The sequence below is a fragment of the Otolemur garnettii genome, unplaced genomic scaffold, assembly GCF_000181295.1.
Source record: "Otolemur garnettii isolate 467f Iridium unplaced genomic scaffold, OtoGar3 scaffold00001, whole genome shotgun sequence".
Taxonomy (NCBI): domain Eukaryota; kingdom Metazoa; phylum Chordata; class Mammalia; order Primates; family Galagidae; genus Otolemur; species Otolemur garnettii.
Window position 1 is genome coordinate 13,280,627 of NW_003852396.1, and position 18,979 is coordinate 13,299,605.

The 18,979-nt window shown below is 37.8% G+C and overlaps 1 protein-coding gene across 3 annotated transcripts in view; it reads right to left on the reverse strand.

The window, feature by feature from the left end:
• NAALAD2 (N-acetylated alpha-linked acidic dipeptidase 2) overlaps positions 1-18,979 on the reverse strand; it is a 68,828-nt gene that overhangs the window by 18,461 nt on the left and 31,388 nt on the right. For all 3 annotated transcript variants that reach the window (XM_012801295.1, XM_003780830.2, XM_023510141.1), the window contains 4 exons: positions 8,166-8,229; positions 7,145-7,212; positions 3,067-3,158; positions 449-539 (listed from right to left, as the gene is read on the reverse strand). In XM_012801295.1, the coding sequence (XP_012656749.1) occupies positions 449-539; positions 3,067-3,158; positions 7,145-7,212; positions 8,166-8,229 (315 nt within the window). The remainder of the gene's footprint in view (positions 1-448; positions 540-3,066; positions 3,159-7,144; positions 7,213-8,165; positions 8,230-18,979) is intronic.

The window sequence follows — 18,979 nt, forward strand, 5'->3', positions numbered from 1 at the left end:
TCAAGACTGAGAATATGGAAAGGGGTGGTTACAATAAAGAATCTTAGTCTAGATCCCCTTAACTGAAATGTCCTCCAATTGCACTTTTCCTCAGGAACAACACTAACTTCACCACCTGCAAGACTAGTCTAGAGAAATGAGATTTTTCTGGCAAATCCTGCATCAGGAAAAGGATATGAACTACTCAGTACCAATAACCAGCTAAGTATCTGGCATTACTCTGGGAACTGTCATTTCATTGAAGAACTCTGATAATGAAATATTCACAAAATAACTCAAATTCTATCCTAGTCTATCTTCAAAGAGACATGTGGTCTAACTCTATCCCTGGAATTCTTCCCAGGCCACATGTCCACCAGATGTCGGGTGCCAAATGACTCAGCAACAAAGTTCTCACCAAAGGAATGTGGATGAAATGCTGTATTTTCAAAATGATAAAATGGTTTACCTTATTCTTAGTATAACGGGCTCGGCCTGAAGCAATTCCAAGTCTCTGAAAATAAGCTTCAAAATCACTTCCAGATCCCAGCTTATTGATTCTAGATGTAAAATATAGTATACACACACAGTGAAGTAAATTATACAAAGCTAAATAAATGGGAAGAATACCACAGAATTATATGTACACTTCTAAGTATTAAGTAAATTTTAACGATCCTCAAGATACTTTCCTATCATCTGCTGAAAAAATCACCATGATAAACCCATAAATCTTAATTGAATGGCTCGACGCCTGTAGCTTTGCAACAAGAACACCAGCCAAATATACCAGAGCTGGTGGGTTCGAATCCAGCCTGGGCCTGCCAAACAACAATGACGCTACAAGAAAAAAAAAAAAATAGCCAGGTGCTGTGGTGGGTGCCTGTAGCCCCAGCTACTTGGGAGGCTGAGAAAAGAGAACCTCTTAAACCCAAGAGTTTGAGGTTGCTGTGAGCTGTGATGCTACAGCACTCTACCAAGGATGGCATAGTGAGACTACCAAGGGACACATAGTGAGACACAGTGTCAAAATAAATAAATCTGAATTGAATATGAATTAGGCAGTGGCCACCAAAGACTGAAGCCTGGTGACAATCCTCTCTTACATATTTCCAGCATTTATGGTTTTACTTAGTGGGGAAAGACAACAAAGACATTGGCCTTGCCTTCAGAAAACTATCATCTAGTGAGAAATTATCACAATAGAAGTCTATATTTAAGACCACAAAGACTCTAAAAACACACCTCAGAAATTAATCTAATTGTATTTCTTCACATATTATTAAGAAACCTCTATCAATGGTATGTATCCACATATACACACATATATAAAATATAATGACATGGAAAATTACTTGTGATATAAAAAGTCAGTAAAGCAGTATATAAAACTGCATATGAATTTAGACTATAATTATATATTTCTAAACTATTAGATTATAAGATATGTTATTAAAATTGAGGACTTCAGCTCGGCGCCTGTGGCTCAAGTGGCTAAGGTGCCAGCCACATATACCTAAGGTGGCAGGTTCGAATCCAGCCCGGGCCGCCAAACAACAATGACGGCTGCAACCAAAAAAAATAGGCATTGTGGCGGGCTGTCCCTTGAGCCTAGGAGTTCGAGGTTGTTGTGAGCTGTGATGCCATGGCATTCTACCCAGGGGGACAGCTTGAGGCTCTGTCTCAAAAAAAAAAAAAAAATTGAGGACTTCAGGGCTGGGCCTGGTGGCTCACGCCTATAATCCTAGCATTCTGGGAGGCTGAGGCAGGTGGATTGCTCTGAGCTCAGAGGTTCGAGACCAACCTGTGCAAGAGCAAGACCCCATCTTCAAACATAGTTGGGTGTTGTGGTAGACACTGTATAGTCCCAGCTACTCAGGAGGAGGCTGAGGCAAGAGAATTGCTTGAGCCCAAGATTTGGAGGTTGCTATGAGCTATGACGCTACGGCACTCTACTGAGAGTGACTAAGTAAGACTCTGTCTCAAAAAAAAAAAGAAATTGAGAACTTTAACTGGGGGAGGGTTATTTTTGAGACAGAGTCTCACTCTGTTACCCTCAGTACAGTGCTGTGGTATCACAGCTCACAGCAACCTCAAACCCTTGGGCTTAAGCAATCCTCTTGCATCAGCCTTCCAAGTAGCTGGAACTACAGGTGCCTGCCATAATAGCTGGCAAGTTTTTCTTTCTTTTTTTCTTTTTAGTAGTAGAGACAATGTCTAGCTCTTGCTTAGAGGGGGTCTCAAAACTCCTGAGCTCAACCAATCCACCCTCCTTGGCCATCCAGAGTGAGAACTTCAATGTTCTTAAAATCCTTTTTTGGAGGGAGGGGGATTGGAGGGATCACTTCTGAGGTTTATCTTACAAGGGTACAAGTGAATCTTTCTAAGAGCAGAATGTGAACATTTTAAAATAATAACTAAGAAAATGACATGAAGGCTATGTTAACCAGTTTGATGGAAGTGTTTTGGATTGTGTGTGAAAACCCCACACTGTACCCCAGAAGTGCATTAATGTACATAGTTACCATTCAATAATAAAAAAAAAAATTAAAAAATAAATCCTTTTTTGTACTACTTTTTGTTGGATTATCATTTTATAAGAGAAACATGCAAATTTTCAAGAGACTGATTTGGAATAGGAAATAAAGTTATAAGCTGCTACCATCATTTGTTGGTACAGCTTGAATATCCCCCATTCAAAGTGCTTAGGACCAAAACTGATTCAGATTTCAGAGTATTTTCTGATTTTGAATATTTGCATATACATAATGATATATCTTGGGGATAGGACTCAAGTCTACACACAAAATTCATTTACATTTCATATATATCAAATAATAGTTAATAATATAGCAAAATTTTTGATTAAAAATCTTGGAAAACTACATCTGTGTGCTATCACAAGCTAAGAGATTTAGCTGTACTGGCCAGTCACCAAGAAAAGGCTGGACAGAGGAATCCTTTATTATTTTTTCTTTACTCATGTTATTGAGGCAATGCCTAAGAATTGCATATTTGGAGAAACAAATGGAGAATAAGAAGTTATAATTTATTCCATGGTAAAAAAGATGCATGCAAATAATTTACCTAGGAAGATCTTTATTTTCAGGTGAAGGGTCTTTCTCTAACCAGCTTTCATAAAGTGATTTACCTGCAAAACCATCATCAGGGCTAGAGATCTAGATAGATAAATCAAATACTGGGAATTAGAGGCAGAAGCAACTAATTAATACCAAAATAAAATCATATATTATTTGCCAACAACTTATACTTCTTTCTATATGTGCATATATGTATCATGTTCATTTATAGAAAATATATTTTTGGCAAATGGCAAGAAAGAATCTATCCCAAATTCTTTATTTTCATTTCTTAGAGACAGAGTCTTGCTATGTTACCCAGGCTAAACCTGAACTCCTGGGCTCAAGTAGTCCTCCTGTCTCAGCCTGCTGACTAGCTGGGACTACAGGTGCATGCCACTGCAATGGGCTAGCCCCAGTTCTTATTAATTCATGATGCATACCCATTAGTAACTTTGCCATATACCTAAGATGTAACTTCCTGTTTATTTTGGTAAAATTTTTAATAAGAGTTTCAAATTTTTTACAAATGTCATCACTTTAATGTTTGGCAGCGTGGATTTCTTTCAGTGGGAAGACACTGGGAAAACTTAACATGTAAGTTTTATAAAATAAAATAATTTTAGTAAATTATTTTACCCAAAGAGAACTACAGAGAAGCCTCTGGGCAATAGAAGCAATCTAGATTAAGCAGCTGAGCTTGAAATTATTAATATAAGTCCTGGTTTTGAAGGGCAAGTGGGAGCTGGTGGAAGGACTATTATTTTACAATATCTAAGTATATTTAAACAAAGTTAGAATTTTATGGATTTAAAACACCTCTACATAACCTCATATTTCTTTTGTGAATTTTAAACACTCTTGTACATGTATAAATATACACATTGTATAAATGTAAATGTACTTTAAATGAAGGTAATATATATTTACATTTACAAACTTAGACTTGCATTGTCTTTCTCGACTCTAAGAAGAAACAGGGTCATGTGGTGGAAACATCATGAACTGCAGAGTCTAAATCTATTTTAGATCTAGATTCCTACATTATTAGCTATATTTTTTTTGTTCATAACTCTGCAATGTCCAAAAATAGATCCACGTTTGACCCAACTTATGTAACTCTGAAAGCATTTTAACTTGGTGTCTTATTTCCCCTCTTTAGACCTTAGTTTTCTCACCTGTAAAAATGGGGATAATATCTATCTTAATCTAAATACAATCTCCTCTAATATCTTCTCTGATATTTAGATAGAGTTAGTTATTCCTTTTTCTGTGCCAGTATTCATAACAATTTTTTCTACAGATATTTACTTAGTGCTGAACTCAGTAAAGATGGGGAAATAGAGAGTATAAATGGGAAAAAGAAAAACAGTTTCTACATCTTGGATATAACAATCAAACCTAATTGGAGATATATATACCAAACAAATATTAATACAGAGTTATGCTAAGCAATTAAAAAAAAAGAACAAAGTGTTATAAAGAAATGTGGATAGGAGATGTAAGATAGATGTGTCAACAGAAAAAGGCTTCCTGAGAAAATGACAATGAAATTTAAGAGCATTTAATAAACATGTTAGGTACTGTCACATGTTTTTGAACATTTACTCTATTTCCATTTTACCCCATCTCTACTTAGATGCACATAAGTTCTGTGTTTACTGTTGACACAGGTCCTTACCATTCTGTCCAGTAGAAGGTAACAGTGGTGATTCACAGACTAATGGTGAGTCTGGGAGTAGTGACTTGTGTTTAGCTCAGTCTGGAGGAGATAGTACTTGCTCACTGCATACAAAGTCCTCAGCTTAGAAACAGTCTTGACACTCCACAGAACCATTCTCCCCCAGCATGTTGCAGCAATAGCTGTGTGCTGCTCATTTCCAGCCAGCCAGAGCTGGCTACTCTGCTTCTGTCAAATTGCAATTGCTGAGAAATTCTGTTTCATTTCCTACATTTTTGGGGGGCTGAATGCCCATCAAAATCCTTTCAAAATGTAGTGCTAATCAGAACTCTGTCCCACACAATTTAGATCAGTTAAAAGAGAGAGTATCTCTTTATGCCTTGACCTGCTGGGCTCAAGCTATCCTCCTACATTAGCCTCCCAAGTAGCTACAACTTCAGGTACATTCCTCTGTGCCAGGCCAGATCAGTCTCACCTGCTTTACCGACATGCATTGTCAGAATCGGTAGACCTCTTCTAACTTATCAACACATTGTCCCATTTCTTGCTCTATCAGGCAGCTCCTCTTCTCTGTAAGCTCAGTCCTCTCCCTCCCCTTATTCTACCATCATGTCATCAGTATCGTTTGACTGTTCATGCCAACACACACTACAGGGTGACAAAACTGTAATAATCAGTACATAGGATGGTAAACAAATGTCCTCGTTGTCTACTTGGTCTTGATATGGCGGTAGATAGGCATTCACCTTTGTAGTAAAGTGCATAGACATAAACCACCCCCTCATTGGCCCCCAAATGCCTATTATTTCTGATATCAAAGGTAGAAGAGCCATCTCTCTAGCACAGCACAAACCATAAGCTCCTATTCTGAAAAGGCTATCCCAATAAGGATTTTATTTAAGCCTGTTTGTAGACAAGATGTTTTCACAGGACATTCTAATCAAAGGACTAAGGACATCAGTTATCCACAATGGTGAGAGAGTGGGGATGAGGATACTGAGAGGACTCTCATTTGGGAGAACTAGTTTTCAAAAACAACAGTAAAAAGGGAGGGGCAAGATTAAAAGAGATTCAGAGATAGTACCTAGAGAAAAGTGACACCTACTTCCCAATGTCACCTAAAGCTGAGCTCAGAGCAAACATTTCTGTAAGTAAATTTTATGGCAGAGAACTATAGCAGAACCTCCATACTTGACCACCTCCCTATATTGACCATCTCTTTAAGTTGACCTGACTTTCACAGACCAGACATGTACCACATGTACATATCAGTATAGTAGGCCTAGTTCCTAGGCCAGTTTGTTACAGTCCCCTGTGTGGTCAACTTACAGAGGTTCTACTGTATTTAAATGAAGGGTACAGATATTATGTAATTTTTAGAGATTCAGAGTGTTAGCTTTCACAGTATGTTTTCATTTCTAAAATTCATTATTTATTTATGAAATTCCTGCATCATCAATAAGTGTGCAAAATTATTTCTATTTTATCTTTAGGCTTGCTACTTAATTTATTCACTACACAGGCATATATAATGAGCAAACTTGTTAGAAATTTTTTAATAATTTCTCCATCATCAGATTTCTGAACTTCTTAGCCTATTTGTTATGACTTATTTCTTACCATCTTTCCATCAACACCTTTTCTATAGGCCATACTGAGCTACCTACAGGTCAGGGAAAATGTTCTTTTCATCCCTGCACGTCTTCTGAAGTACTATGTCCTCTGTTTAGAATGTGTCTCACTTACTTCTACATCCTTTCATTTAAAGGTAGCTAATTACTATTATAAACATTCATTATTCTGAAAACATCTTCCATGGTTCCTAACTCCCCCCAGCCTTATTTATTCCATAATTGTTCTCCATTGCACTTACTATGTCATATCAAATCTTCTGGTGAACTGTAATTCCTCATTTACAAGTCTGTGTCATCTCTAGATTGCCAAGTCTTTGAATTCAATGACCCTGTCCTTCTCTAATTGTTCCTGCTGGAATTCATTGTATAAAGTACATACCATATGTTGAATGAATGAATAAATACGAGTAGCAAAGGCAGTTTTTGAACCCCCAGGCTTTGCCTTCCAGCTCAATATTCTTTCTGGTATATCAAAATGCCTTTGCCAGATAAATATTATAAACCTGATATATTATAACTATATATACAATTATTAATAAGAACAAATATAATACAAAAGACAATGATGATACTATCTTCATAGTTACATCATGTAAGTAAACAGTAAATAGCATATTAAACATTTTTGTTTTGACTTGTCATTTACATGAGTCAACTATTTTATGGCACACCTGTTAAAAATAATCACCACAAATTTAGGGGAAATGTATACATTCATTCCCCATTCATACATATACAGCAAACACATGACAACAGATCTCCTTATGTACCTCTTTTGTCAGTTTATACACCAATTGGTGAAGAAGGGGTGTACAGTCAACTCTTAGAGTATAATTGCCTGAAATACACAAAGAGTATTATTTCATATTTCTAAATAAAATTCCATCTATGTTTACCTCTTAACTTTATTTTATAATTTTAAACAAGAGATAATTGTCTTCAAATCACAGACAGTATTCCCATGGAATAAAACAGGGTGGAAATAATTCCTCAGGAGGAAGACAGGCTGAAGCACATATTTTGGACAGAAGAAGGACTAGGTGGACTTAGTTGCTAAGCAGCACCTTCCACAGCAATTATAGGAGTCATCTTTGTGGCAGCATTTCTTGGGGGGATTTGGCCAAGGAAATGGTAAGGCTGCAGCATTCATTTCTTATTTTTTTAATTCAACTCAATAACATACGTAGTGTACCAAGACATTAGAAAACAGCATGTCTGTCAGTCACCAGCAAACGTGCTCTAACATGCATCTAAAGTAATAACAATGCAATAAAAGTCTAGAGACATGAATCTTATCTGTCCGATCCAGACAGATAAGTTTGTGTTTAGTACAAATTTGTTACGATAAATATTTCTGTATGAAATTTTCAATAGAAAGTTTTTAGCCAAATTCCTTTAATATCGCCATAAAAAAATGTGGTTAATACTAGACTTTTAAGTAGTAATCTAATAAAGGCAAATGCTAAATACCACATACAACAAGAAAATTAGGAGCAATAGCTTAGTCATAGATCCTACTGATTGATTCATATGAATAATTATTATTTTCTTTGTGGTAAAAATGGAAAATGAAGGTGTTATTAAGGAATCTCTTCAGAAAAGCTCTCATACAAGTAAATAATGTATTAAAGATTTTGTTTTGATTTGTTATTCATATGAGTCAACTATGTTCTGTCACCTGCTAAAAATAAGACCACTAATTAGGGGAGGTTATTAACAAGTGGAAATTTCTAGGCTTAAAGGATGATATACTGCTCAACAATAAATAAAATTATCTGAAATAAAACTTACCTTCTATAGATGAATCTGAGTTGATATAAGCAATGCTTCTCTCCTGGAGTGTTTTGGCATTCTCCTATTTTTGAAGCAAAGTTGTTACTTAAATCATATTTACAATTGTGAAAATGTAAAAAAGATAAGCAAGTTAATTTTATGAAAGAGTAGTTTACAAATACCTTTATAATTAAACACCTATGCCTGCCTCTGAGCATAATTTCTGAGAAAATACTGATTATTGATTGATTGACAACAACATTAATGCAATTAAAAGAAGAATGAAGAACATTATGAATTAGTAGCTACTGTTTATAGCAAAAGTAGAAATCCCTACAGAAAAAAATATTTTTAAAGAACGGTTCCATGATTCTCTGCATCAGAATATGCAGGGCTATGGCGCTAGGATTCTGGAATTCTACCATAGATCTTCTGAATCAGAGTTGCCCAAAGTAAGAACCAGAAGTCAATTATTTCCTAATAAGTAACACTGGCAACTGATTGTTACATACTTGAAATCTGAGATCCACTGAGAGTAAATACTCAAGTAAATTTATAATTTTAAAAGTGAGAAATATAAACTTATAAATATATTTATAAATATAGATACAAATATGAATATAGATATGTAGAGAAATTAAAGGTTAAAAAAGGAAGAGCAGAGAGAGGGAAGTAGGGAGGGGGTGGGGTCTTGGTGTGTGACCCACCTTTTGGGAGCAAGGCACAATCATAAGAGAGAGGGACTTTACCTAACAAATGCAATCAGTGTAACCTGGTTTCTTGTACCCTCAATGAATCCCCAACAATTTAAAAAAAATAAATCTTAAAAAAAAAATGAAAAAAGGAGAGGAAGTCAGAAAAAGTTAGAGGAAGAAAAGGAAGGACAGTTAAGACAAAAATATGACTCTCACACACTCATGCACACATACTACCCAGATGCAAGAAAGATAAAATAGAGGGAGACCAGTGTAGTCACATACACGGGAACATGCTGATAGAGTCTTTCACCTCTCTCTCTAACTATTTACCTTATGAGACCATCTTATAGTAAACATATTTAAAGCTGCATATAGTTACAGCACAAATAAAAACTGTCAATTCTTTACACTTGCCTGCACAGTCCAGATGATAGTTGCCTCTGTTATAAATGTAAAATCAAAGTTTCCACTATAATATGTTTACAGTAGAAATAAAAAATATTTCTTATGTGTATTTAAAGGAAAGAAGTTTGCTGCTGAATATGACCAAGAATCTGGTACAAAACTGGAAAGAATATTAAAATTGTCTTTTAAGGTACATGTATACAAATTAAACCAAAGTATATTTATCATTTTGGTTCTTAGATTTCTTTGACCTTTAAACTGCTGAAATTTAAAAAAAAGACACATGTATTTATGTATCACAAGAAATTATATATTTCCAAAGTAAATGGACTTCAATGAATACAGGAGCAGGAAAAAAGAGTAAGTGACCTAAAAGTGAAATTTGATTCAACTAAATTAATATTCTACTTCCAAAATGCATATTCATAATATAAATGTAATAACAATTTGCAATATAAATGGAATCAAAATAAACATACACAAATAAGGAGCATTTCTATATAGTAATAACAACCAAACTCAGAATCAAAATGAAGAACTGGATACTATTTGAAACAGCTATATAAAATAAAATACTCAGGAATACACTTAACCAAAGAGGTGAAACATCTCCACAAAAAGAACTAAAAAACACTGATGACAGAAATTATTTGGCACAGATGGAAAAGCATTTCATGCCCATGGATGAAATATAGAAAAATCTATATGTAAAAATGTTCTTATTGTCCAAAATGATTTACAGGTTCAATGCAGTGCCCATGAAAATACCAACATCGTGTTTTACAGAATTTGAAAAAAAACCCTAAATTTCATATGGAATTTTAAAAAGCCCAAATAGCCTAAGCAAACCTAAGCAAAAAGAATAAATCTGAAGGCATCACATTATCTAACTTCAAAGTATACTACAAGACTATAGTAACCAACACAGTATGGTCCTGGTATAAAAGTAGATACACAGATCAATGGAACACAATGGAGAACACAGACATAAAACCATATACCTATAAACAACTGATTAGAAAGTAATTGGAAAGCCACGCACAGAGAATGAAACTGGATGCCTATCTCTCACCATACACAAAATTTAACTCAAGCTAGATTAAAGACTTATATGTAAGACCTGACATCATAAAAGTTCTAGAAGAAAATTTCAGAAAAACTCTTCTGGATATTGGCCAAGGCAAAGAATTTATGACTAAGCCTCAATACAACAAAAACAAAAGTACATAAACTTAATTAAACTAAAAAGATTCTATACTGCAAAAGAAAAAAATCAACAGGACATATAGACAATCTACAAAATGTGAGAAAATATTCACAAACTGCATCAAACCAAGAACTAATATCAGAATCTACAAGGAACTCAAACAAATCAGCAGGAAAAACCAAATAAAGTGGGCAAAAGACATGAACATTATTTAAAAGATGATATAAAAATGGCTAATGAAAATACAAAAAAATGCTCTTTAGCACTAATTATCATGGAAATACAAATTATTAAAATAAAACCATAATGAGATACTGCTTACCCATGTCAGAATGATTATTATAAAATGAAAAAGGTAAAAAAAAAAAAAAAAAAAGCAGCAAATGTTGGCAATGAGATGAAAAGAGAAGGCTTATTCACTGTTCTTGCAAATGTAAATTTGGAAATGGAGATTTCTCAAAGAACTAAAAGTAGACCTACTATTTGATTCAGCAGTCGCAGTACTAGGTATCTACCCAAAGGAAGTCATTATGTCAAAAAGACACATGCAGTTGTGTGTTTGTTGTAGCACAATTCACAATTCCAAAGATATGGAATCAATCTAAGTGTCCATCAACTGATAAGTGGATAAAGAAAATGTGGATATCCAAATGCATATGGATGTATACGTACACATTCAGTACAAGTGAGCTATAAAAAAGGAATGAAATAACATTTTTTGCAACAACTTGGATGGAACTGGAAACCATTATCCTAAATGGAGTAGTAGATATCTCAGGAATAGAAAAACAAAGACCAGTTGTACTTACTTAAGAAAGAGAGTTGAATGAGGTGTGCATGGTCACACAGAGTGTGGCACGAGAGATTTTTGAAACGTGGGAAAAGGAAGGCTGGGAGGAGGATGAGGCCTCAGGTATAATGTATACTATTCAGCTGATGGATACACCAAAAGCTCTGACTTCATGACTTTACAATTCATCCACGTAACAAAAAAATACTTGCATTCCTCAAATCTATTGAAATTAAAAGCAACAGAGGAGCACAAATACAACAGGGATTCTACCTAAGAAATGCAAACAATGTAATCTAATCATTTATAACCTCCTATGAATTTGAAATTTAAAAAAAATTAAAAACAAAAACAACAAAGGACAAGTGATACCAGACAAGCATCTCTGTGTGTAATTTTTTACTACCTCCCCATATTTACTCAATTCCTATTATATGTATTATAGTATTTTAAAATAACATAAGACTGTGTCTCTAATTCCCAGACCACAGACTGGGAACAAAGATTCATCTGTACTTACAACTATTCCCCATCACCACCTGAGCTCCACCTCCTGTCAGATCCACAGGTATCATATTCTCACAGAGTATGAACACTTCTATAAACTGCGCATTGGTTGGAGGGATCTAGGTTGGGTGCTACTCCTTATGAGAATCTAATGCTTGGTGATCCGTGGAGGTGTAATGCAGTTCAATCATCCCCAACCCCTGCCCCCAACATCTAATCAAAGAAAAACTATCTTCCATGAAACTCATTCCTGGTGCCCAAAAAGTTGCAGACCACTGATATAAAAAGAACTGAGTCAGAATAAAAGCTTTCTTTTCTTTTTTTTTTTTTTTGAGACACAGTTGCCCTTGTTAGTGGCATCATAGCTCACCACAACCTCAAACTCTTGGGCTCAAGTGATTCGCTTGCCTCAGCCTTTAGAGTAGCTGGGTCTACAGGTACCCGCCACAATGCTTGGCTGTTTTTAGAGATGGGGTATCACGCTTTCTCAGGTTAATTTGGAACTCCTGAGCTCAGGCAATCCACCTGTCTTGGCCTCTCAGAGTAGTAGGATGAAAAAGATTTTTGAAATTAAACACAATGGCATGCCAGTATGCCATATTTTTAAAAAACTCAATAAAATCTGGATTTATCAATAATAAAAAGTAATGGCAGTGGAGAAAAAGGAAGTAGTTACATAGTACACTGACCTGAAAAGTGTATGAGTTTACCTTATAAGTTTAAGAACTTAGAGATTACTCAAAAGACAGGCTAAAGAAAAAGGGCCTAGGAGAGACATTTAAAGAACAGCTAGTGACAATCAATCATATCTGAAGGAAAAAAAAAATCACCTCAGGGAGAGGCAAGATGGCTGACTGGAACCAGCTTTCCAGAGGCTCCCATCCAGAAGGAGAGTTAATGGATAGAAGCTTATCAAGTAAGCTGATGGTTTGGAACTGAGCCAAGATAGAATATTGAAGAGTGCACATCACCCCTGCTGAGGCAAGCTGTGACCTCAAGAAAACAAACAATAGGTACAAAACCCATCCCCAAGAGGTCAGGAGTCCCTTCCTCCATGAGAACAGCTTATAGTATAGTTTCCACAAACAAGCGAGCAGAGTTCAGATCCTCTCCTGTTTTATTCCACAGGAGAGACCTGCTAAATACTGGAACTCCTTCCCCAGAGAGAACCTACTTGTGTGCCTTGGCATTCTACCACCAGGCATAAAACTGAGCATACACTTTACCTGCAATTCTGATCTCCCAGCACTCCCCTCCACTCCCACCCGGAGGTCTAGAAACCTGTCCCCCGCAGAGTCCAGGCTCTTGGGAAATTTCCTGACAGGTCTGGGCAAGGAGACTGCTACAAGTCTGTGCTAACACGACTGCACAAATGCACCAGGTGGGGCTTGGAGGGGACTGAGACTAGAATACATGTGCAGAGAGGCAGCATACTCCCAAGACAGAGCTGAGTCAGAATTGCTGCTTTTGGGAGCCTAAGACACACCTAGTCCCCAGTGAAGCATAGTCAGGACAAGAGGGCAAAGCAGTGGCATCAGCCCAGGGTAGGGCAGGAACTGAGAGCGCTTTGTGAGCTGTAATCACACCCACCCCAACAAAGAGTGCAGCAGAGACAGAGATGCCAGCTCCATGAGAATTTGTGTAATGGCGACGGCACAGGGCGGGCAAGTCACAGCTTCTATGAACCTGAAACGCACCTAGCTCATAGTGGAACACTGCCAGGACAGAAACACAAATTTCACAAGAATATAAGTGGCAGCAGTATGGGGGGTGGGGCAGGAACGGAGTGACACTCTTCAGCTTCCTTTGAGCACCTGAGGTAGTCAGGTTTCAGCTCCCCCTGCTGGCTGGTGGCAGAGTGTGGCAGCCTGGCCCAGGAGACATTGACCTACCCATGACACTGGCAAGCACAAACTCCTGGTGTATTTGCCCCCTGCTGAATGGGGCCTGCATCTTACCTTACAGGATAAATATAGACTCAGGGTGAAGGGATGGTCAGCTATAATTCAGGCAAAAGGAAATCAGAAAAAAGCAGGTGTTGCAATTTTATTCACAGATACAATAGGCTTTAAGCCAACAAAAGTAAGGAAAAATAAGAATGGTTACTTCATATTTGTTAAGGAAAACACTCAATATGAGGAGATTTTAATTATTAACCTTTATGCACCCAACCAGAATGCACCTCAATTTATAAGAGAGACCCTAACAGATATGAGCAACTTGATTTCCTCTGGCACCATAATAGTCGGAGATTTTAACACCCCTTTGGCACTGTTGGATAGATCCTCCAATAAGAAACTAAACAAAAGGCTCAGCACCTGTGGCTCAAGTGGCTAAGGTGCCAGCCACATACACCTAAGGTGGTGCGCTTGAATCCAGCCTGGGCCCGCCAAACAACAATGATGGCTGCAACCAAGAAATGACTAGGTGTTGTTGTAGGCGCCTGTGGTCCCAGCTACTTGGGAGGCAGAGGCAGGACATTTGCTTGAGCCCGGGAGTTGGAGGTTGCTGTGAGCTGTGATGCCACAGCACTCTACCCAGAATGACAGCTTGAGGCTCTGTCTCAAAAAAAAAAAAAAAAAAAGAAAAGAAACTAAACAAATAAGATTTAGAGTTAAAATTAACCATTCAGCATCTACAGAACATTTCATCATAATAAAACTGAATAAAAATTATTCTCAGCAGCCCATGGAAAATCCTCCAAATTGATCACATCTTAGATCACAATTCTAATATCAGCAAATTTAAAAGAATAAAAATTATTCCTTGTATCTTCTCAGACCATCATGGAATAAAAGTTGAATTCAGTAACAACATTAATCTGCTTACTCACCCAAAGACACTAAATAACCTTATGCTGAATGATAGCTCAGTCATAGATGAGATTAAGAAGGAAATTACCAAAAAATGATGAGGGGCAGAGGTAAGATGGTGGACTACAGCCAGCTTTCCACAGAGGCTCCCATCCAGAAGGAGAGTTAAAAGACAGAAGTTTAGCAAGTAAGCCAATGGTTTGGAGCTGAGCCAAAAGAGAAGGTGGAAGAACGCATATCAACCTTGCTGAGGCAAGCTGCCACACCAAAGATACAAACAAAAGGTACTGAATCCATCACCAAGCAAGACAGGAGTCCCCTCCCCCATGAGAAGGGCTCATAGTAAACTCAATACAAACAAGCGAGCAGAGTCCAAACGTCCTCCCATCCCATTCCATGGGACAGACCCTCTAAAAACCGGACCTCCTACCTGAACTAGGGTGCACTCTCCTCCCAGGCATAAAACTGTATATATTCCCTACTTGCAACACTAAACTTCCAGCACTCCCCTCCACTCTCACTCTGAGGTCTGGAAGCCTGTCCCCCCATGGAGTCCAGATTCTTGGGCATTGTCTTGAGAGGTGTGGACAAGGGAAAGGCCCTTGCTTGGCTGTGCTGACTCTGTGGCATGGGAGTAAGGAGAGGACAACTGAGAGGGAACCATACAGGAGCTGTGGCAGTGCCCCCAGGCGTAGAACGACAGTGGTGGTGGGAACAATAAGGCTCACGCCCCTGGGGCAGCTATCTCAGACAGACACACCCTGTCTCTCTAGAGGAAGCCAGGCAACTTTTCTGGACAGATGTGGGATGTGAGTAAAGGAGCATGGGGACTAGAATATGCACTTGCAGAGCTGGCAGACTTCCAGGGAGGGGCCAACACACGTGGCCCCCAGGGGATCATAGCTGAGACAAAGACAGGCAGGCAGAGGGAGGAACTGACAGCTCAGTATGAGCTCCAACTGCTTGCCACTGCCCATAACTGAGTCATGCTTTCTGTTACCTCAAGCAGAGTCTGATAACCAGGACAGCAACAAACTCTGAGAAGTTGTGCTATTCTGCCAGCAACATCAATGGGGGGGGGGGGGCTGAGTGAACAGCCTCACCTCCATTAAGCACCAGAGGTTGTCAGGCCTCATCTCCCACTGTCAGATAGTGGCTGAGAACAGAGAGCTGGCTGAGGAGACATAGATCTCACTCTGACTCAGGCAGGTATAAACCCCTGGAGCATTTGCTCATTGGGGTGAACTGGGTCACAGCCCCAGCCCCACTGGGGTTACCAGTGACTGGGTGCGACAGAGGTGCAAGTTGGGGAAGGAGACATCAACCTTCCCAGACTAATTTATTATCTGACCTCACAAAGCACTGGAGCCAGTCATACTTAAGCTAACAGCAGAAACCTGCTATCTAGTTGCCAGAGACCTTTTGAACTCCCCCACCTGAGACCACTGCTGACTGGGACAATTGATTTGGACCTCTTGAACTGGGCCAATCACCCAAGTACTATCCAAAGTGCTACCCTGGGTGTGTGGTTGTGGGAAGAATTCATTTTCTAATTATTGTCTATAGGGGGCAAGGTGACTTAATTGCTGGTATTTCTCGACAGCTGAGACTTCAACCCAGAGTAACTGATTTACTAGGGTAGAACAGAGACCAGCTAAAAACAAGACAGAGCAACATAGCCCCACCAAACTAAGGAGGCCCCCAGTTTCTCAGGCCATACCACTATACAAGTCCTTGGCAAAGCTCTAGGAGAAAAGTCAAATGGTATAAATTAAGCAGGGGGGCAGAATCAGCAGAGAAACTCTGGTAACATGAATACCAGAGTAGATCAACCCTCCAAGGAAGGACATGGCAGATGCAACTGAAGACCCCATCCATAAACAGATGGCTGAGATGTCAGAAATTGAGTTCAGAGTATGGATAGCAAATAAGATTTACAGAATGGAGGAAAAGAGGGAATCAGAATTTCAAATTATTCAAAAGATGTCTCAAGAATTCAATGATTTCAAAGATAAAATAACCAAAGATTTGGACACACTGAGGCAAGAGTTTGCAACCCTCAAAGATATGAAAAATATGGTAGAATCCCTTGCTAACAGAATGGAACAGGCAGAATAAAGGATCTCTGACAATGAAGATAAACCTTTTGAACACACCCAAGCACTCAAAGAGGAAAAGAAATGGGGAGCAAAAACAGATCAGTCTCTCAGAGAGCTCTGGGATAATTCAAAGAAAACTAATATTCACCTTATAGGAATCCCTGAAGGCGACGAAGTTGCTTCACAAAACACAGAGGCTCTTCTTCATGAAATTATGAAAGAGAACTTTCCAGATATCCCAAGAGATCCTGAAATTCAGATAGCAGACAGTTTCAGAACCCCAGCATGACTCAACTCAAATGAGACATCCCCCAGGCACATCATAATTAACTTCACTAAAGTTAATATGAAAGAGAAAATTCTAAAAGCAGCCAGACATAAGAAAACCATAACCTACAAGGGGAAGAATATTAGGATGACTGCAGATCTCTCTACTGAAACCTTTCAGGCTAGAACAGGGTGGTCATTGAGTTTTAATCTCCTAAAACAAAACAACTTTCAACCCAGGATCCTGTATCCAGCTAAACTGAGTTTCATCTATGATGGAGAAATTAAATACTTTAATGACATTCACATGTTGAAGAAATTTGACATAACTAAACCAGCTCTCCAGGATATTCTCAGACCTATCCTCCATAATGACCATTGCAATCCTCCACCACAAAAGTAAACTCACTCAGAAACTTTTGATCAAATTCCAAGTTCCACAGTGGCAAAAGGATTAAAAATGTCCACTGGACTTTTGAAAAACTCTATAAACAAATTTTTACCAGGCTTATCAATATTCCCAGTCAATGTGAATAGCTAAATTGTCCTCTAAAGAGGCACAGGTTGGCTGACTGGATATGAAAACTCAGGCCAGATATCTGCTACATACAAGAATCTCACCTTACCTTAAAAGATAAATATAGACTCAGGGTGAAGGGATGGTCATCTATATTCCAGGCAAATGGAAAGCAGAAAAAAGCAGGTGTTGCCATTTGATTCACAGACACAATAGGCTTTAAACCAACAAAAGTAAGCAAGAACAAGGATGCTCACTTTATATTTGTTAAGGGTAATACTCAATATGATGAGATTTCAATTATTCATATTTATGCACCCAACCAGAATGGACCTCAATTTATAAGAGACACTCTAACAGTCATGAGAAACTTGATTTCATCCAGCACCATCATAGTTGGAGACTTCAACACTTCTTTGGTAGTGTTGGATAGATCCTTCAATAAGAAGCTTAGCAAAGAAATTTTAGATTTAAACTTAACCATCCAACATTTGGATTTAACAGACATCTACAGAACATTTCATCCTAACAAAACTGAATACACATTTTTCTCATCAGCCCACAGAACATACTACAAAATCAATCGTACCTTTAGGTCACAAGTCTAACCTCAGCAAATTTAAAAGTATAGAAATTATTCCTTGCATCTTCTCAGGAAGATCATCATGGAATAAAAGTTGAAGTCACTAACAACAGGAATCTACAGACTCATACAAAAACATGGAAGCTAAATAACCTTATGCTGAATGATAGGTGGGTCAGAGATGAGAGAGATTAAGAAGGAAATTACCAAATTTTTAGAACAAAACAATAATGAAGACACAAATTATCAGAACCTCTGGGATACTGCTAAGGCAGTCCGAAGAGGGAAATTTATAGCACTGCAAGCCTTCCTCAAGAGAAAGGAAAGAGATGAAGTTAACAACTTAATGGAATGGGATATCTCAAACAACTGGAAAAGGAAGAACATTCCAATCCCAAACCCAGCAGAAGAAATGAAATAACTAAAATTAGAGCAGAATTAAACGAAATTGAAAATAAAAGGATTATACAACAGATCAATAAATCAAAAAGTTGGTTTTTTGAAAAGGCCAATAAAATAGATAAACCTTTGACCAACCTAACCAGGAAAAAAAGACTAAAATCTCTAATTTCATCAATCAGAAATGGTAAGATGAAATAACAACAGATCCCTTAGAAATTGAAAAAATCCTTAATGAATATTACAAGAAACTTTATTCTCAAAATATGAAAATCTAAAGGAAATTGACCAATACTTGGAAGCATGCCACTTTCCAAGACATAGCCAGAAGGAAATGTTGAACAGGCCTATATCGAGTTCTGAAATAACATCAACTATACAAAATCTCCCCAGAAACAGATGGCTTTACCTCAGAATTCTACCAAACCTTTAAAGAGGAACTAGTACCTATATTTCTCAACTTCTTGCAAAATGTAGAAAAAGAAGGAATATTACCCAACACATTCTACGAAGCAAACATCACCTTGATCCCCAAACCAGGAAAAGA